Source organism: Numida meleagris, chromosome 6, assembly GCF_002078875.1.
Source record: "Numida meleagris isolate 19003 breed g44 Domestic line chromosome 6, NumMel1.0, whole genome shotgun sequence".
NCBI lineage: Eukaryota > Metazoa > Chordata > Aves > Galliformes > Numididae > Numida > Numida meleagris.
The window spans coordinates 6,881,002-6,902,463 of NC_034414.1; the positions used below are offsets into that span (position 1 = coordinate 6,881,002).

General features: G+C 38.4%; 1 protein-coding gene across 1 annotated transcript in view; it reads left to right on the top strand.

Moving 5' to 3' along the window:
* Positions 1-21,462, top strand: part of SPON1 (spondin 1) — a 177,116-nt gene that overhangs the window by 4,483 nt on the left and 151,171 nt on the right. Inside the window, exon 2 of the mRNA XM_021401755.1 lies at positions 2,034-2,140. Within this exon, the coding sequence (XP_021257430.1) occupies positions 2,034-2,140 (107 nt within the window). The remainder of the gene's footprint in view (positions 1-2,033; positions 2,141-21,462) is intronic.

The window sequence follows — 21,462 nt, forward strand, 5'->3', positions numbered from 1 at the left end:
TTTTTTTTTTTTTTTTTTTTTTTTGCTCATGGTTTTTACAGTGTTTTAGTGTCTTCTGTTTTATAGGTAGATGTTTTGAGTAGGATTTTGGAAACTGCTTGGTCTGAGCTGTGAAGTTGTGAGGAAGATGGTGAAAACTGTTGAGTCAATTCACAGCTGGATTCTCTGTTTCCTTGTATAAGCATTTAAGTATTTCTGCTGTAACCTTTTACTCATAGTGATTCAGACTTTTGAATTGCATGTAAAATATGGAAAAAATTGTTGCATGTAAAAGACCTTCATGGCAATTAGTTTCTAAGAACCAGCGTCCAAGTGAGTGCGGTGGGTTGATCCTCACTGAGTGCAGCGGTGCTCTTCTGTTACTGCGTCTGGCTGTGGATTTTCATTTAGATGGCGATGCAAATGTGTGCAAAGCTGGGCTAATAATGCTAAATTGGGGGCAAATTATGCATTAGTAGAGGGAAGCAATGTTTAGAAATGTAATCGGAAACTTTAGTCTTATTATGGTGCCACTCATTTCCTGTATGCATGATGTTTCTTCTTCCTAAGAGATGATGATGTTTAACCTCATAATAAGACTTCATGGAACGAACAGAAAAAGGAACAGGAAATTGTGAGAGCTGGGGGGCTCACTGTTATGCCCATCAGCACTTCGTATTCCTACAGATGTTTGCAAATCAAGCAAGAACGCTCATTGGTCTCAACATGGCCCTTGCAATTTTTAACCTGTTGTACATCTCTCAAAGCCATTCTTCACAGGTGGTCAGAAAAGCTGTATGTCTTTGTACAAACAGCATGGGGTCTTGACCCAGATATATCTACTTAATGCTAGAAACCTCCAAATATCCTATTTTATATTTTTCTGCTGTTTAATTTCTTGATCAAAAAGGTGTCCATCTATTCCATGTGAACTCTGAATGGTGTTTGGACTCCTCGCCCTCTTTGTGTGCGAGGCACTCTCTCGTGAATGCTCTTCTGTAAAGCAGCGTGGGCACTTGTGGTTTGCTTGTGAAAGCTGTGGGTGGTCTTCAGTTTTTATTGTGCCAGTCAGGGTTAGAGAATGACAATAGCATACTGCAAGCAATGCTGTCCGCATCGTGCTTGAAGTAAAAGTTAGAAGTATTTGTAGTCAGATTTTCTGACCATTTTCCTTTAATTCAAACAGAGTTTTCCCCTAAAACTTTATCTCTGTTTCAGACTAAGATTCCTATAAGGTGTTGAGAGAAGTTCAGTAATTTTAAAATGCCCCCGAAGACCTTCCTCAAAACTCTTCCCCAATCCCCTTTTCTTTATAGCATTCAGACGAGCCATAGCTGACATATAACTCAGGTAGGGTCTCCTGGATGATACTTAGGTGCTGGTGGCAAGTGGAGGATTGGAGTGTGGAGAAAGGTGTTTTGCTGATGTGTAGGATGCTTTGGGTACCCAAGCTGGCAGCACAATCATAGCTTAACCCAGGAGTTTAACTTTATGTCTGGTTCTGCCCTGAGATAAGGAAGAGGAAGGCTAGTTGTAGAGCTAGCACCTCCATGGGCTGGGTCGCCACGCTGAGTCTAGCTGGGCTGGGGTGGGTGGTGTGTGGTCAGACTGCTTTGTGGTCAGATGCTTTCTGTGCTCTAATGCCTAACATCCTTGTCTAGGCTCAGAGCAGGACAAAAGCTGAAGCCAAATGTTTCAGGAGACGTTCCTTCACATAAAACTAAACAAAACAACAAAAAAAAATCCCCAGCAACAACACTGCCAAGCAACCTCCTGTAGAGCTGAGCTGATAAGCTGCTCATTTAGGAAAAAAAAGGGGCATAAAAAAATAGCTGAGACATGTCACATCAGTATTCTGGAAGTGCTTTTCAGTTTACGTGGAAACTTGGACTGAACATTTTTGTATTCTGGCTGGCTCTGCTCCATGTTGTTAGTGCTCTAGCTTTTGTTAATAGCAACTTAACTCAGACATGTTTCACGCTGAATTGTGAAATGACACGCACGCAACTGATTTCACAATTAATAGTGTGCTTTCTCTGTTTCTTATATGTCAGTGACGCTTTCTGCTGCCACTCCTGCGTACTTTCGAGGATTCACACTGATTGCTCTGAAGGAAGGAAAAGAAGGTGATAAAGAAGAAGACCATGCGGGAACATTTCAGGTGAGAGATCTTTCCCTCTAGCAGTCTGTTTCACTTTATGCTGCATTCCAAGGGAGCTATTACTTGCACAGGAGGATGAAGAGTGTGCGGAAGTAAGCATAAATATTTGTGGATGCTGACATGAGAACAGTATGATGTGCTTTATATGCCATACAATCACTTTATGAGGTCAAGGCTTTGATATTTTTTCTTCACCTTTCTTTCCCATGTTTTTTTTTTGTAGTTGAACATGTACATTAATTATTAGAACTAGAGCCTAAGACACCTGAATTTGTTATCCAAAGTGAATATGTAATTTGCTTTATTCATGGTTTGCTTTTTGTATTCCTTGCCTAGAGATTCTTGTCCATTCAGATGTAGATTACTCTTTGGAGAATTGTGCTTGCCACAGCTGTAATGACTGTTTTATCAGTCATAAATTAGGTTCTGCTGTTTTACTGATGCTTAGTAGTACTTTACTTAATGAACATATTCAGCATGTTGTTTATCGTTATCAAAAGAATCAGAATCCAGAGTGATGATTCACAAAATAGCATTTAAAGCTACTTCAAAATCATATTGCACGAGAAGAATTCTGGAAATTGAGACTGCACATCGTGGTTATGCAAACTGATACAAATTAGGTAGGTTTATTGTTGCCCAAAATTCTCAAATGAGATATCGTTTGCTGCATGTCTTTCCAAATTTATACTGATTATAGTTTACGGGATGGGTAATTGTACTGATATTAATTTTAATGATGATTTATAGACAAAGTACATCACTTGCCACTAGGAAGCATCGCTATGTTTTCAAGAGAAATACTCAAAAGTTTTTACTTGGAGCTATCAGGGGCAGAAATGACCTTCATCCTACTGTCTTTTCTTAAATTGTATTGTTTTTTATTTATAGCAAATATAATGTGCAAACTCAATACATATTTGAGTTTTTTTCCTTGCCCAGTTTGCCTTGAGGCCTCTTTGTAGTTTTCATACATTTTCTAAGAAAATCTGGAATAAATGGGAAGATAGTTGATGTTGGAATAACTCTACTTTCCTTGAAATTAAACATATTCCTAATAGTATTTCAGAAAAATCTGTTTAACATGGATTTTTCTTGAAAAAGTAAACTAACGTTCAAGGCTCGTCTGATGTTAAGAAATAGAAATGGTCTGCTTCATGAGTTTTAAAATGAACTTGTCACCAGTAGTTTCTCTGTTTTAGTTGCTAATGTCTCTGTAGCATGGCTAATGGGAAAGACTTGGCTGGAGTTTGTTCCTTATGGCCAGATGTATATCTGACTTAAAGGGAGAAACTCACTGAGCTTTGCTGGAGTATAGAGTGGGAAACAAACGGAAATTCTACACACAAAAAATAAAAGGTCTGGATCTCTGTAGAGGAAAGATTGTTGAATTAGCTTTGTTGTATCAATTACAATCTGAAGTCTGTATTCTAATTGCCAGGTAGAGCTTCAAATTTTATGCATAACTATATTTGTATTTCTGTGGTGCAAGCAGTACTCGTCGTGCTCATCCCACATCGGCACAATTAACTGAAGCTCATTCAGAGCTTGCCAGTTCTGCTTGTGTTCATACAGATTTAAGATTTTTATTTAATTATCCCATGAGTGCTTATGTGTTATTGTTAAATACTGGTATTTCTTGTAACGTGGCTACCTGCTAGTAACTAGAGGAGAAGAAGGGAAGTTTATTACTAAGGCTTGCGCTGTTTGCATTGCAATGTGAAGATCCTAATAATTTCAAAGTAACTTTGCAGAATAAGAAAATAACTGTGTACAGCCACACACTTGCCACTTGCAGTTATGTATTCCAGTGCTCCAATGCAGAATATGCTATCCAATGAATGAGCTAATGGAACAGAACTCAGAGAAAATTGCTAAATAGTGGCAAAAGAGTAGATGCTACTTGTGGACTACTGACATAAACCTTTCTCACTGTGAGGAGATATTTACTGTTCAAATAATAATCACAACATGCAAAGAACATAAAATGCACTGCATGAAGCAAAGTGCTTCACTGTTATTAGCAAGTCTTTGTAATGTAGCCAGGAGAGAAGGAACTTAAGGTTGACAAACAAGACATTTTTTTTTCCCTTGGAGAGCATAAACTACCTTATTTTCAAGCCTGTCGGTACCACTTTGCCATCATGAGAGATGGGTTATACTGACATCTGTGGACAAAACCTGAACCAGCGCTGTGCTCAGGTGAAGACCTCATGGGGTTGTGCCTTCTGGTTTAAAGGTTGAACTGAGCAACATGTGTAATGCTTCAAAATAGAAGAGCATGTGCTCGAGCAGGAAGGTGTTGAGTAAGGACTAGCATCCCAGCAGCTGATAAAGTCATTATACGCTCAAGTTATACACATGGGTTTTGGGGTCACAGTTGTGCTGCAGTAGGTTTTGGTCAGCAGCCCCTTGTGAAGGATGAATGTGCTGTGATGGCCTGCCGTGAGTTTACCCAGCAGGAGCTTTGCTCTCTTACAGCCTTCTCATGGCTCATTTACTTTTGCCTTGACTGCAAGTCAGCAGGTATGGTCAGTCTTCATTAATCATTAAGCTGCTGGGTCTTGATCCTGTAAATAGCTCAGCTGTTAAAATTCTTGGTTGGACAGGTATTTTCTCCTGAACTTTTTTTTGTTACTTTTGTACTTGTCACAGAGTAGAGACCATCACAGAAGTGTGGTTTGCACTCCATTATTCTAAATCTGTTTTTCACTGAGAAAATTAGGATTTTAGATCTGTTGTGTTACTACTGGTTCTTTACTAATGCGGCCAAACTCTTTTTCTTTGTTCTTGTAGTGCACCCTGGGCACAATTTGTGCTTAACATGAATAACATTATTTCCCACAAACATGCATTACATTAAATATAACTGGGGAGTTAAAGATGCCAAATTCAGCTGTAGAAGGAAGAGGATGTAATAACATGGCCTTTACTTATGCCAGTGATAATTGTACAGCTAATGGGTGCAGTGTGGCACTCTGAAAGCTTGGGATGCCACGTCCCACTGGTCTCTTTACAAGAGTTGTTCCCAACTGTCGTCGTGCGGAGTGCTGACCCTTTGTAATGATGAGCAACGGTCTGCAAATTGTTTGAAGGCCATTTGAAGGCATATGAGGGCAACAATCCAACTCTGATAGGCTATAGAACAATATCTATACAGGCCGCTTTAGTCAACGTGTATATGCAGTGTAATAGATTTAGTTTGGTAAATAACATAGATCAATAGAAATTTAGTCCTGAATCTCATCTCATCCATCTACTTTCTCAAAGGAAGAATAAATGCCCCAAGGAAATCCTTGGGGGATGTTTTCTGAATATTTTCTAGAAGCGTTCAACAGCAACAAAGCATTCATAATCTCTTCAAGTGTTCAAACCCTTCGATATATTATATTTTATGAAAAATTCAAGAAAAATTATATAAAGCTTTTTCCTAATGTCTAAACTGAGTCTTTTCTAATAGTGGTTAGATTTTTCTCTTACCAGGTAGTCCTCCAGAATTAAGAACTTCCTTGATATTTTGAGACTGTTACTTTGAAGTTTCTCTTAATCTGTCTCCAATTCCTTACACTTTCTACTTGTGTTTTATTAAAATTACCATATTTTGCCTTGTTGAGTGTCTTTATTCAATTTTGCCTTTTCTGTTTTCAAGTTGCAAGTTCAGTCTGATTTGTATTGCCCACAACTGTACATAGTAGGCAGTTGGGCCCTCAGCATACAGTATTCCTTTAGAATATCATAATTCCTTTAGAATATCATAATTCTCTTCTCTTCATGCCAAGTTCTCTAAGTGTACACAACTTGCCCGCACTGTGGGACCACTGTGGTATTGTACAGGAGGTCCATAATGAATTCCTACACCCTTTCTTGCACCTACTTCTGCCTCCATAGTTATTCATCATTTATGCCTATCCATTTTGTTCCTTCTAAGTGTGGATCTTTGTATTTGTCTTGCCAAATTTCATGTTGACTACATCTTCAATTTATCAAGAAAATTCTACTACAGTGCTATCCACTGATGCGCTCAGCATTCTTCCAAAGTTTGTTGCTACTTAGAAGGTTTATAAATACTTGTTAAATAATGAAATGATCAGTATGATGTTGTGTGCAAATGTGACATGCTTTTCTCATGATCATAAACCGATTCATTGAAACTCAAAACTAGACATTTCTCTGTCTTGTTCTGGCATAATCAGCCTTTAGATTCTTATGCTATGTCTGCTGCTTTTTGTGGTATTTTACTACTGAACGTTCCATCACAGTAGGGTACCTGAAGCTATCCTTTTACTCTTCTAAGAAAACAAGTGGGTTTCACTTGCTTTGCTTTAGAGTGAATCAAGAAGTTCTTAGTTTAGGTCACTTACGTTTACCACCTAGTAGTGAAAAACCAATGTAAGAACAGGAGAAAGACTGAAGGTTTTGTTAAAAAAAAAAAATGTGACATTTATAATAATTAGATGTCTGCTAAAGCAGAAAATATGTAAGGAAACCTGGAGTAGTGGTAGAGAAGTAAGGCTAGTGGTTCTTTGTCCTAAGTTATCCTTCTCTAGATTTATTCTGAAACTGCCCCAGACATTGCCTTTGTTTGCTGAATGTTGGTCATTTCTTTTGATGCTGCCTTGCTGACTGATGGGTCTACCAAAGCTTTTAGATTAAAAGGTATTTTTAGGAAGCTCTTAGAAAAGCATGTCCTTGGTTTGCTATGTTTCTGCATTTTGCAGGACTCATGCATCTTTTTAAGCCGTTGATATACTGCATTTTGAAAAGAATAGTCTTAAAAAGCTTTTGGCCATGTGTCAAGATTAATTAGCTCTTGTATTTATATTCTGTTAGTTTATATATACATATTTTTAAATGACTTATATTATTTATCAAGCTTTTTATTAACTATGTTTGTTTCTTTTTTAAAAATCTTATATCCATGTATGACTGTATCAGGCAAAAAGTAAATGGCTTATTCTGTGATGGATGGAATGGTGTAGTTTTGTTCAGGACTTTGCTGGTGTTTTGCTCCTGTTTGCATTCTGTACCTGCCCTTTCCCAGCATCTTATTGCTGGACCAGAGTCAGTCATCTTACTGCCTATAAGCATATAGAAATAATGAATTTTTACTCTGATTTGCTGTGAAATATTCAGTCATCCAGTAGTTTGCAAATTATGTGATATTGATTTTGAGTTCATAGAAAAACCATGTAGTTTAAGTTTCTTAGTAAAGCTTCCTTACAGCAGTGAATGAAAATGTAATGTTCCCCTCTAGTTAAAATTTCAAACTTTTCAAGGTTTTCATGGAGGAAGGCTGAGAATTTACAGGTAGGAAATTTAATCCTCAAGTGAAAGATGAAGTGAGAGGACGTAAGAAAAGGATGGACATATTTATTTCCTTGCAGCTTTAAACCTATTAATTACATGGCTACAGCATGTGTAGCTAGCTTACATTTATCAGAGGGGAATACAAAGCTGTGTGCGTTGGCTTTCCAGAGAGAGACAGGTGCTGTACTGCTCCACTCCCAAAAAGAGTGTGTGTGCAGTTGCATCCAAACCCCTAAATGAAAATTCTCTTTCCGAAGTTTTGATCAGTAGTTCTGTCATCAGCGGGAGATAAATCAGTGTGAAACAGCTGTACACAGTCATTAAATTCATGATCCAATGCTATTACAGACACGTTAAAGATGAGAGAATGGGGATCTGCCAGGTATACGATTTGGAAACTGAGAAGGGAGAGATGAATTTTGAGTCTGAAAAATTCAACCTTGTATTTATCTCCTGGTGTTTTGCATTTGCCAGTGTATTCCTGAATTTCCGCTAAATCCAGTCTTGCCTTGGAACTGTTGTACAAGAATCACTGTGCACATTATTCTAGATAAAGAAATATTCTAGATAAAGAAATTCAATGGTAGAAAAAGTTCCCATTTTGTTTAGGACGGAATTGATTGTCCGTGGTGAAAACTTCCACATGTTTTCTAGAGCTCCCTGACTTCCAAATCATGATACTCAAGGATTAAACATGAGCTTAAAAAATGAAATGGATCTGCCACAACAAGTTCTAGTGATTGGAAATGTGAACAAACACTTGGAATGAGATTACGTACAAAAATCTCCAGTACGCTGGAAGAAGTAGACCTGAACTGCTTACTGGCAAGGTTTTGGTTAAAAATTGTATTGCTTCAGACAGTAAAACATTATTGTATAAAACAGGAGTGATGAGAGCTGGGAACTTGCAGAAGGGGAACAGCTCTGTGGTAGATATTATTTGCTGCCGATGACACTGTAGAAAAAGCAAATTAGATTCCAGTCAAATCTTTTTTTTGACCCTTAATTTACTTTTATTTTGTTTCTTCTTGTTTGAGCTTGGTTTTTAAATGAGGCAATTTTTTTTTTTAATCTTCACCCATTTTTTTGCTTATACTATATACCAGCTTGTTACCCAATGGGAATTCCTTCAAATCATTGTATGTGTAGTTGCCATGTCTTTTAGAATTAATTACTGAAGCCATACAAAGTCACAGCCAAAAAAAAAGAAAATTTAAGAAATCTGTAAATACTATGTGTTTCACTACAGTGGATGCTTGAAGTACAAGCTAACATTTATTGAGAGGAAAAATACTGAACTGTGCTTGCTCAGAACATAACTTAGTTTGCTGCTGGTCAGAAATGGGTTTCATTTCTTAGCCTAGGTCCTTCTTTTTGGTTGACAGCTTGCTTAATGTCAACTCAGAATGTTTTCCTGTAGCTTCCTGGTTATTGCTTAATAGGAAAAGAGACTTTCTTCTGAAAGCTTGCTGGGATTTATATGAGCCCTTATACTGTGGATGCTGGGAGGATGAGAGGCAACAGGTGCAAGCTGAAACAAGGCAGAGTAGGACTGGATATAAAGATAAACCTTTTCTCTGTGATGATAGTTAGGCAGTACCACAGATTGCTCAGAGATGATGTGATCTCCATCCCTGGAGGTTTTCAAGGCTTGCCTGGATACATTTACTCTTATTTGTAGCAATGCATTGCAATAACTGGAGTTACGAACACTGATGCTAACACTGACAGCACTACTCAGTTGCCAGTACGTACAGAGCAGTTGTATGCAGTCTGTAGTGTACGTTCTTCCATGTAGGCATATCAATCTGAGTTAAGTCTATAACCGATGAATTCATGTCTGAAAGTGTGCCTAAATATTGCTAAATATTCCTATCTTGAGCATGCAAACCAGAAGACCTCTTCCCAGTCCTGCCTTTAATATAGGGCTTGCTCATGCTGATGGAAGGCAGTGCCTGACTTCCCTCAGACAGCTCTATTTTAACTATACTGGACTGTTCTTCATAAGGGTTATTTTTCTGTGTCTCTACGATCACCTTTAAACCTTTAAATTATTACTTTCTATTTTTTTGGCTTTAGTTTCTCTTCATTTTTTTTCTTTGCTTCCTCTCCTTTTTTTGCCCTCTTCCCGTCTCTTTGCTTGGCTGTGGGAAAGATAACCTAGCTTCCAGACATGTCATTTTTAGTTTTATTTCATTGTTTAATGTAATCTTACTTATTCTGTTTCCATATTTTTTTCTCATTTTTTCTTTTTGCTTGGTGAGATAGTGCTCTTCCTTGAAAGTAACTTCAAATGGTGATTGTGTCACAGTAAGAGCTTATATTTTTTTAGGAAAGGGCTATGCCTAAATAAATATTCCATTTGTTGATGTTTCAAGTTGTGCTTTCAAGAAAAACACTCACAAAAAAACCACGCCTACCTGCTCCCCAGGAAAAAAAACAACCCTATACCAAAATCAGGAAATGTGCATCTTGAGATATGTCAGCTAAAACTCCAGACTTTTTTTCAGATCCAAGGCTTATCAGAAGTATGTTGTCTCAAGTCTAACTTATGCCCTGCTGTCATGGTTTTGTGATTTTCGGTTATTGGTATTCCACATCATAACATCATGTAGTGGACATACCTAGTTCTCAGAAGAGAAGGACTACTACAGTCCCCACGGTACTTTGCTCCTCTGTTACCATTTCCAGCCGGAGGGAAAAGATAGAAGCTCGCAGTATAAAAACTTGCAGATCACGAGACCTCGTCCCTTTTTCCGCCGTCTCTCGTCTTGGCAGCACCTCGCTCTCCAGCCGTCTTATCGTCGGTAGTAGAGTAAGGCCTACCTTGACTTTGGGACATTCTCTCTCTCTGTGTTGGATTTATCAGCTTAAATTGTAATTATATTGTATTATAGTGTGTTGTTTTGCATTCCGATATTTTATTTAGTAAATTAGTTTGTTTCTCCTCAGATTGTTGCCGCTGTTCTTTGCTCTCAGGGCCATCTCCCTACCCTTTTCCCCTTTTCCCTTTTCCCGGGACGTGGGCCCTTGGGTCCCCCGTCCCCTTTGTCACGGAATCGGGCCTAACGCCTGTAAACCGTTGACACCTGCCTTGCAGTCTGCCAGTTGTACACAGTCTACCTCTGCAGTGCCAGACTGCACCAAAGTAATGTATCAGAGTTGCCTGTCTAAATCTCCTGGAAAAAGAATATCTAGATTATTCTGTTCCTTAGATTAGCTCTAAACTGCAACGCTTTCCGGTCCCCAAAGGTTCCTGAATGGACTCATCAGATAATTGAACTTGGCAGCTCCAGTTTACGTGGGAAGATGTGTAGAGCAGAAATTGCTCTGGAAACACTGTCCTTTTCTGCCTTATAGGCTCTAGCCTGCTCTTCATGCACATCGTCGTTGGGAGGGACATTCTGGGCCTCTTGGGGCCACTTAACACCTTGCAGGAGTTCTCAGTGCAGATCTGCCTTCCAGACACAGTTTTGCATTTGCAATTCAGAGCCAAAGTCCAGTTCTGGGAGTGCAGTTCTCTCTTGTCAGTCAGTGGATGCTGTATGTTCTTCCACTTTAAGCATTGTTAAGAGAACATAACCATCTCAGTGCCTTTAAAGGAATATGTATTAAGTATCACTTTCTTCCATCCCAAGTAGTTTACCTAGTACATTGTTATTCCAGTGTTAGTCTTTCTTTAGATAGTGATTTCTCTGCACTTGAGACATTTAACTTTGTGGCAATAGCTTTACATGGGATAAATGTCATGGTTTATAGCTCTACCTGTACTTAGGCTCTGGCTTTATTGAAACTTTTGTTCAGCATCTCTTTCTTCACTCCTAATGTTGCCATCAGGCTTTCCTTCCTAGATTTCCCTTTTGGTCTCATTATTTACCAGCTTAATCTAGGGCTCTCACCAATTACTTCACATTCATCGTAGTTCTGGTGAACTATATCGTGATGTGTTCTCTCCTTCGCTCTTATCTTTCTTTAATGCTCTGAGAATTACCTCTGATCTATTTACCATTCTCCAGCATCAGAAAACCTTTAGTGTGTCAGTTTCAATCAGCAGGACCTTAGAGCAAGTGTCTGTTTATGGCGCTTCCACTTGACATCGGGTTACAGGTATTCCCTATGGATCTGGAGATCTGGACAATCATGCTACCCCCATTATAAGACAGTGTTTTAAAAAGCAAAGTTATTCTGATGAAATGTGCTCATTCTGATGCTTCTCTCCAAGAGAGCTCTGCCAGCTACCTGGCTGCAGTGACTGGACTGTAGAAGTATAAATGTATGTATGTACATGAGTCTTCTCTTGTATTGTGCTTTTGGAAGGAGTGGGGATGGAGATGATGGTAGAGTCTGGGGCTCAACTTGACTGTTTATTCAGGCTGTATGGACTTTTCCACTATTTTAAGAAAATCCTGCTTTCAGACCTCTGGAGTTTTGAGGAAGGAACACATACATCAGTAGAAAGTCTCCCAGTTAAATTTAAACGGTGGGTGTTTTTTGTTTGGATTTTTTTTCCTCCCTTAATTAATAGTTTTGAGTGCCTTCAGAGATTCTAGTGGCTTAGAATTGCAACAGCCTGTCTAAGTTTAGGAATTTCTGTCTGTTGGACTGATTTATGAACGGCTGTTAGAGAGAAAATCCTTCAGCTAATCTTTGGACAATATTAGAGATCTCCAGTTCTCCAGGCTTCACAGTTACGAGGAAAGTTGGTTCTCATCGCACCTATTTGCTGAATTCATTGCAACCAGACTGAATTTACTTGGCTGTGCCATTTGTCTTGAGAATTGCTTTGTGAATTCAGAAGGTAATTTTACATTACCAAAGTGACATTATATTTAGCTTTCATTATTCCAGCCCGCATGTGTGCTCTTCTCAGACCTAGATGCAATCTACCCTGACAGTTTTCTTCCTCATTTGCAACTGTTCTCTTTCTGATGTTGGGAGAAGTCTCTCACTGTTTGCAGAGGGATACTGTTTCAACTTCCATTGCTGTCCTGAATTGTTGTAATTGATTATTTTCTCTACTGTGATAGCTCTTTCTCATGACCTAACAACCCAGGATCATTAGTCATCTGATCACAGTGTATTTACTCTACATCAGAGTGATGTAGACTGTGTCCCTGAATGCCTTTCCGTGTACTGTAGGACATAAAATCCAAGTGGTGATGGACAATATTGCCGTTTCGTCTTACAGCCACAGTGATGCAAGGTCTGTGAAAGGAAATGACCATATATTTTGATTCTGGTACATTCACCACATCTGTTTTTCAGTGCTTTATCCTAATATACCTTCATAGATGTCTTTAGTTATTTCACTTCATGCAGTCATGAGCAAATATTTACAATGATGTCCTTGGAACGATAGGCAAGGACTCGTAAAATTAAAAAAAAAAAAAATCTACCTTCTCATTTTAAACACATCAGATGTTTTACTCAAGAGACTCTTTAGACGTTTCTGATGAGGATGCTTGATTTTTCTTTGGCTTCTTTTCTTTAAGAACTTTAACGTAAGGCCAGAATGCGTCCTTAGGGTGTCTCCTTTCCTTGCATAGGTTGAGACTATTTGGAAGCCAAGACCAAAAAGCTATATAACATCAGTTTTCCAGATCTACTGTTCCAGGACTCTGGGAGTTTCTCATCCAGTTTTTTTCCAGCACAATGCTGGATTGCTTCAGGGTGAAGCGACCTTTTTCCTCTCTGGTCTGTGGAGGCTGAGATTTTAAAGATATCTGTGATTGAGAGTACTTACAAAGAAGAATGCTTTTGGAGGAATGTTCACATCAGAATTTCTCCTGGTCTGTTACCCCGCATCCTGAATCTCTCCAACTGTTTGATGTCCCCTTGAACTTTGCTAATGATCACCTGAAAGGTATTTATTTCCATTAGTGTCAAGTCCTGTCAGAGAGGTTCTCAGTGTTCATTCTCTATCTAACTAATTTCTGAAAGGCTTCCAGAGGCATATTCCCAGTGAGCCATCCCAGCAGTGAGACTAGTGCTCAGTTCTGTCTGCTCCCTGGCACCCTTTCTGTTCACACTACTTCCATCCTGCCCCCTGCATCTCATTCAGCAGGGAGTACACGACTGCTGTCATCACTGCAGTGAGAGTCATGCTTTTATTGCTGATTTCTCATCCGCTAAGTTGTTCTCTGACATAATTGCCCCTGTTTCTTTGCAAGAGTGTCATCTTGATCAGCAGACAAAGACAGGAGATGTAGCTTCACTCTAGGCAGGAGACAGTGATCTCTGACTCCCTTGTTCACTGACTTGCTCCTTTAGTTCTGAGCCATTTCTTAATAGAGAGAGATGCTCTTGCCTTCTGCTGGGGACAGGCACTCATAGATATGGTCTCACCGCTGAGTCAGGCAGCTTCTCAAGCTGTTTGAGCATTTCCATCCTAGCTGGCTTTGGAACTGACTTTCACGAGCTTGACTCAGTAAGCAACCACTACAAAGTGAGGGATAGATCTAAAAATGATGCACGACCTGATGCTGTAGTTAGGCAGCTTTGATTTCTGAAATGACTTTTAACTATTCCAAGGAATTGTGCTTGTGGAGGGGCGTATTTCTGGGTGTCACTCACAGTGTAAATGTACCAGTAATCATTTAAAAGGGACAGAAAAAATGCTTGTAATTACATTTCTCACAGGTGGGTAGTGTTGTTTTTTAAAATTTTAATTATATCTCCAACTGTCCCCCCTTCTCCTCTGCTCTCTGTTGTCCTTTTCAGTTACTGAGCGAGAGAAATGGAAATAATGTCTTCCACTTTGCTTTTTCTTTTTCTCGTGGCTATGTGAGGTGCTGGTGTATGAACATATGCTCCAAATAGAGAAAAGCAGAATTTTCTCACTTAAGTACTTTTTCTATTTGTATAGAGAATTGAATACCTATGTGGCAAGATATTTCAGGAAGCCAGTATTGTTGGCAAACTGTTGGACTTTTTATACAGGAATTTATTTATTTTGCCAAATATTTGCTGGACAATATTTTGCATTTTTCTACGTAGCTACTTTTGATTATTAAACAAAGTCTATTAAAAGTTAATTTTCATCTGAAAATAAATCGAGAATAGCAAATAGATTGCCGATCCAGTTTCACAAAAGCCAGTGTTTGGTCCTTGAGAATGCTTTTCATAGTACTCAGTAATTAGAAAGGGAAATTCCCTGCTGGTATAGAGCTACCATTTTGTCGCCCGTTCCCTGCATTGTCACTGTGGGTAAGGTTATTATGCAATCTCTGGCAGGCTCATCCTAGCAGACTGCTTACTAATTTGTAGGCTGTAGGTGTAAATGGAAAAGCCTTCATTCTGCTTCTGTTTACTTCACTGATTGAACTGGGCTCCAATTATTCTCATCTGTGTGAATTGAGGCACTGTTGTTGCTCTTGCCTCTTTTTTGTCCTTGTGGGTGGGCATAGCTCATTTGGGTCTCCATTTCTTTTCAAAAGAAACACTTAAAAGAATGAGTGCATAAGAAGTAGTTTCAGGACTTACTGTTCTATAATTTTAATGATTATATATTTTGCTACAGTCACTGGTGAAGTACAGGTTACTTAGGGCATTGCCAGTGTTTGTGATTGGTCAGGCACACATCAAGGTTTTGTTCTCTTGGAACTCATTTAGTCTTTTTTTAATTCCAATCATATGAGTAAAGCTGACTCTGCTTGTATAGGAGGCTTAATTATACCTGATGGTGCTTGGTTTAGCCTGTTTGTCTCCAGCCTACTTAAGCTGACCTACTGCTTTTTAAAGAGGAGAAAAACAAGGAAAGAGGACGTAAAGTAGCAAACAAATGCTGAAAATGGAGAAATACTTTATACTGTGGTCTGTTTTGAGCAATAGGTCACTTTCTTATGAAAATTAGCTACCTTTTTTATATAATTAATAGAAGAATGCTTTCTGGAAGCTGCAGAGAGGTATTTTAAATGGTTGCTAAGGCAGCAGATTGCCTCTTACAGGTGGTCTCTTTGCTCTGGCCGCTCTGTACATGATATTGTGGGAACCCTAGATGCAGGAATAAAGCAAGAACCCAAAGATAGGATACCGCCCCACACTAATCCTGCCTGTTAAGGAAATCTGCCCACACATTGGGATAAATCCCAGAATTATTAAAATAATCTAAAATGTTTTCTCTATTTGCTGTGTACATAGGACTCATGTCTTTTTTTTTGGTTGTGCAAAATTTCTTTGCCTCCTTTGAGATTCTTTCAGTAACCTAGTTTCTAATCCACAAAGGTTATCCAAAGTATGTACATGAATTAGAATTGGGTTATGATATATTTAGGCAGTGAGATTATATAATAACCTCTGTTTCAAATATTGAATGTTCCAAACAGTAATTTAGAGCATTTTTCTCAGAAGTTGTATAGGATTTTTGTTAAGGGTGAAAAAAACCTGTACACCATTTCCTCAGAATTATATGTATATTTATCAGTTTTTTTCTTTTAGCTCGTCTGATGCTCATCAGCTCATCCAATCACATTATTTGGAAAATGTATTAAGCCAACATAATAACCAACCAGCTTTGTATGTGGTGCAGATGTTATGCAACTGCCAGCTTTACAGGAAGAACAGAGCGTACCTCACCAAATGTTCTTAGGTTTCTAAACCCATTCCCCTCTAGCTGCGCAGTCTGAAAGAGATTTGGCATTTATTTGGGGGAATAACAAAACTGATACAACTGATGTGAAAGATCTTTCTGGAGTATGACCCCTTCTTTCATATTTTTACATCCATATCCATGCACAAAAAACTGTTTATGCCTGATCAAAATAAGCCACAATGACATAAACATGGGAAGGACTACAAGAGTAAAAATATGGAAAATATAAGAAATTGGGATAAAATGCTGAACTCGCTCTTATTAAGGTGCCTGACTGTTAATAAAAACTCTTCTGTGAATTTAGAGATACTATTCCTAAACTTCTGTTCTGATTAAATTGAATCTCGTCCTAGAGATTTCTGTTGTTGGTGCTGCCAGATTTGCATTTAACACTATGGATGTAATATAGCTTTGAAACGTGCTTTGCTACTGCCTTTCTGCTGAAGATTTTGACGTTTTTCTGTAAATTAAATTCCATAAATATTTTCACAGAATGTGGATTTATCATAACTGCATTACAGAAAACGAAACTGTCAAGAAACTTAATCAAGATGACAAATCACGCTTTAACCGTGATTAAACTTTGGGATTTCTGCTCTTTACGTAGTATTTGCCTCTTGAGTCAAGAATCTTTAATTAGTCTTCTTTTTCTTGTGAGTAAATACCGCCCATGCATAAAACACAACTGTTTGTAAGAATGTATAACGTTCCTCTCATGAGTGTAAAATATAACCTGAGGATTTTAAAATAGAAAAATACAGCCTAATGCTGTCTACTTGATGGGAGTCCCTAAAAGCAATTCCAGTAATGGCAGCAGTTGTTCTCATATGCCTTTTGAAAGGTAAGCAAGTCCTTCTTACTACAAGATTTGAATGACAAAACCCTCTTCAAATGCTCTCTTAGCTCGAACGTTTAAGCTACACCCTGTCTGGCCAGCAAGTTTTATGTTTTTATTGCCTACTTTTTTTTTTTTTTAATAAAGCATTAAACATAGAATACATTTTATTACTTGTATACATTAACTGTATTATACATTCATATGTGCCCCAAGCCAGTTCCTCTTTGTTCAGTCTGGCCCAGTCAAGCCAGAAGGTTGGACACCTATGATTTAAACTAACAAATGCATTTGGATCCGTGCTACGTTTTAGTTCTTCCTATTGCTAGTACAGAATCTGAAATAGCATTAACACGTATTCTGAATTAGTAAACTGTATAATGCCTACTGAGCTCTGTGTAATCCGGAGGTATAGAGTATTAAAAATATATCCTAGAAGTAATAATCTTCTTATATATTTAAATTTAAACACTAACTGCATGGTTCATATTTTGGAGATAAACTATTGTTTACTGAGTGTCCCTATCTCCTGCAACTTAACTTCTTTGCTTCATATATGGCCATCAGAAGTTGTTTTCCTTCCTTTTGAGTCAGTTTTTTGCCATATCCTACTGTTAAAGTTGTTTTAGGGTGGCGTGCCTCAGAGAATAGTTTCCTGAAGCAGTTGCAAAGGAATTGGAAGGTCTCTGTGTATAAAGATGTAGAAGAAATTTATGGAGAATCATTCAAAGTAATGTTGAAACTGTCAAATACACGTCTCAGAGAAAACACTGGTGTAACTGGTGTTTCACAAACATTGGGATTTTGTGTACCACAGAAACTCAGCCTTAGATATGAAAGATGCTGTGAGATTCTCCTAAGCTAGGAAGCACCTGCTGAGCTGTATTCAGTTTCTGCAGTGAAAGTCTGTGTTAATACTAGTGCTTCCATGCTGTTCGCGTTCTGCAAACATTTGCAGAGGTAGGTTAGACTACTTGTGTCACTTCTGTTCAAATTATTTGATTCTGGGTACGTTCTGTTCTCAGATGTAAATAGATATTTATATAATTAAAAACAAAAAGACCCTTCCTCAGTTATCTGCTTGAGATTCTCATATAAAAATCTTGAGGAAAGGGACAGCTGTTTATGTTCTTGCATACCAGTACTTCATCAGTTTTTAGAAAAGACAATATTTTCTCCCCTCACTGTATTTGGTGCTGCGCTTTCTGTTGCATTTCTTGCTTTTGGGCACCCTCCCAAATGTTTTTAAAGTCATGTGACTGCAAGAAGCTTTGCTCAAGGTTGAAAAAACTGCCTGTAGCAGATCAAGTGTGGTAAATAAAGATGAGGAAGTGCAAAGGGGTACTTTGCAATACCACCTTAAATGAAGAACAGAAATTTGTTGACTATATCCTTGTTGCACTTGCTTGTCCCTGAGTGCATTCCGTATGATGAAACCTGTGTCATTTTGTCTGCCACTAAGAAATAATTTGTGTATTAAGTTGTTTGAGACTTACTTTGCAATTTTTGAGTTTTTAACATAGGATCTGTAAATATTGATTCTGCTCGCTTTCCAATCTCTTAATTGCACGACACTCCTTAGTTAAAGGCTGTCATCATGGGTATCTATTAAAATATAGGTAAAGTTTAGAGTTGTCAAGTAAATACAGCAGTTGAAAGCCCAGCTTTCCAGCTTCACTTATGCCTACAGCTGCCCCTGTGAAATAAGCCCTTTAGTGTGGTCATGAGCAGTGCACATCATGCTGAAGTGCACAAGGTGAGCACAAACGCACTGTCATTCTCATACAGCTCTGTCTGTCTGTTTCAAAAAATGCTACGCTCTCCTTTAAACATTTTCTACAGACATTGTTATTCCTCTGTTTATGTCTTTGAAAAGCATGACTAAGGCCACATATACGTGAAGTTTAGCTACTTGGGACCTTGATTATTTATATCTTTTCAGATGGCTCTTAGAAGCATAGTAGGAGGGGACCATTTCTTTCATTCCACAGAAAATGAATTGTTTGCCGAAAGGAAAATGAGTGCTTTATGGTTTGTGCATAACATCTTTTCTGCCTTCTTTTGCCTTATGAGTCTTCCTGTCTTTCATATTTGAATAGCTGGGATAATGGGAGAGAGCCGAGTGCAAACAATAAGATCCCAAGACTTCTCAGAATCATCTATAATATCAGTCTACAGGTAAATAGAAGGTGTATGTATTGTGACCGACTGTCTGACTACCTGTGGTGCATGAGCAGGAGTACCTTAAGCGTATTCAAAACGGCGGCAGAAAGTACAGGCAATTTTGGTTGCCTTGCAGTTAAATTCACTGTTTTCTTCCATTGCTACTGTGTGAAAGGCAAGCCTACAAGGTACGGAAGAACTATTTGTTCTCCATAATTAAGGCTAGTGGCAAAAAGGGTTACAGAGCGGGGACTTTGAACAACGTAAAAAATGGGGGCTGATTGTAAGGGGGAATTTCCGTCATCAGAATACAATGTCATGCTAGCTAATTCAACAGTTCAATCACTTGGAAATTTCCAATCAAAAGGTCACCAACACCTTATGTGTAGATAAAAAAATGAAGTGTGATATTCCTTATACCGCATTATTTCTAATGCATTATAAAGTGCTGCAGCAACACTACTTGAGAACGGTGAAAAATCAGTACATAATTTCAGAATGGGTTGTTATGAACATCTGTAATTTTTTCCACATTTTAAAATAGTTGACTAAAATGACATCTTCAGTAGAAAAATATATCTTGACAAAATTATGTTTTAGAACTGGAAACTTTGTGAACTGTTCTCCCACTTACACTTAGTTGAAGGAGTTGCGGAGCCTAAATTTCAGCAAAATATCACCAAGTCAATTAGCAACTTAGCTTTATTTAAAATGTACCTTTGGAATAGTGGAATATCTTTTATTTTTTAAATCTGTTGTGTTCAAAGTAGGTTTGATAAGGACTTGAAGGAAAACACTGGAAATAGAACCACAGTAAATAGTTTTTGTTCATTCAGTCAACATTATAATTTATTCCGTTCTTCGCATCCTTGGTTCCATCCATTTCTGCCTGTTCTCCTGGAATCGTTAAGGTTGGAAGAGACCACTAGAATCCTCTAGTCCAGTCATGAAACCATCACCACCCTGCCCGCTAAATCATGCCCCTAAGTGCCACATCTGTGGTTTTACAGTGATGGAACAGTACTAAGAAGATTGTTGATGCTTGAGATCTGCAATTTGAAGTTGCAGATTCCTTGCCTATTGGGAAAATTGATTTAGAAATGAATTTCCTAGTTTCTTAATGAACATCACAAAAAGCTGTTTTTTTCCCCGAAGATAAGTAGTTGCTCTGCAACTGCATATATTGAACCCTAATGAAATTTCAAATAAAATAACTTTACAGCCTTGATACACATATTCATCAGAATTAAATCCCTTTGAGATAAACTTGTGTTTTTTTCTGAAGCTGTTGTGTCCTGGTCATCTGCACGTATGTTATGATGACAGTGCACGTTACTAATTGGAGTTTCCATTTATGACCATGACATTGACACGCATAAAGAAAGCTTATATTTCAAAACATTGAGAGGTGCAAACTTAATCTAATGTTTGTGTGTATATAGGTTTGCTCTGAAATCTGCCTGCAGCTTTAGCTCTTCTGTAACTCCGGAATTTTTGTTTTCCATTCAGCCTGGTAGTGTCGTGGCAGGAGCTGTGGGCAGGCGGTGCCTGGCTTCTTCCTCTGGCTGCCTTATGTTCTTCTGCCAGCCCATCAGAGGGCCTGCTGTCATGCATGACCTGCTCACCTTGGGCCTGCTGGGATATCCCGTACTTGAGGAATTTGCTGGCCCCTGTGTGATTTGTCTTGGAAATGCGCTAAAAAGCACAAACGCTTTTCAGAATGAGATCCATCAAAATCTGTCTGTAATAATTCAGTTAACAAAAAAAAAATGGTGCGTGTGAAGTACTTGCCAAGATTCGTGGTTCATGTGTTAATACAGAAGTACAACTAGGCAAACATTTTATTCAGTACATTTCTTGATGCAGAATGGAATCAGTGTATCCGCAGGACTGTGCAGAGGCATTGTAAGCATCTGTGAGTGGAGGAGAACTCCAAAGTTGGAGCTGCTTACACTGTGCAAACGTTTTGTAGCTTTTTAACACTAGCTAGTGATATCAGATGCCACTGTTCTCCTCTAGTCTAAACTTCTGGCATTAAACTTCTTCAGCATTCTGGGTAGGAGGACTCCTTGTTACTGCGGTGTTGCTGTGCCACGTTTAGCAAGTAAGAGATGCACTGAACAAACCACAGCTTCACCACTGTACCCTGCTTGGACCTAATGCAAAAGCAAGAACCACAATATAATTTCTTTTGTTAGACTTGCAGGGGTTGTCAGCCCCTGTGTAGTGTTAATCTATACGCGTGTATAATTTGATACAGCTCAGTTTCTGTTGCTGCAGTTCTTTTTTTCAGCTTCAATTTACAAAGCTATGAAGGATTTTATTATGTCTTTTCTAAAATTCTGTATTACTCTGTTTTTTTCAGAATCAATTTCTGCATGTTTATTTCCCTTGAGAAGGTTTTAAAACTCTTCAGCAGCCACCTTA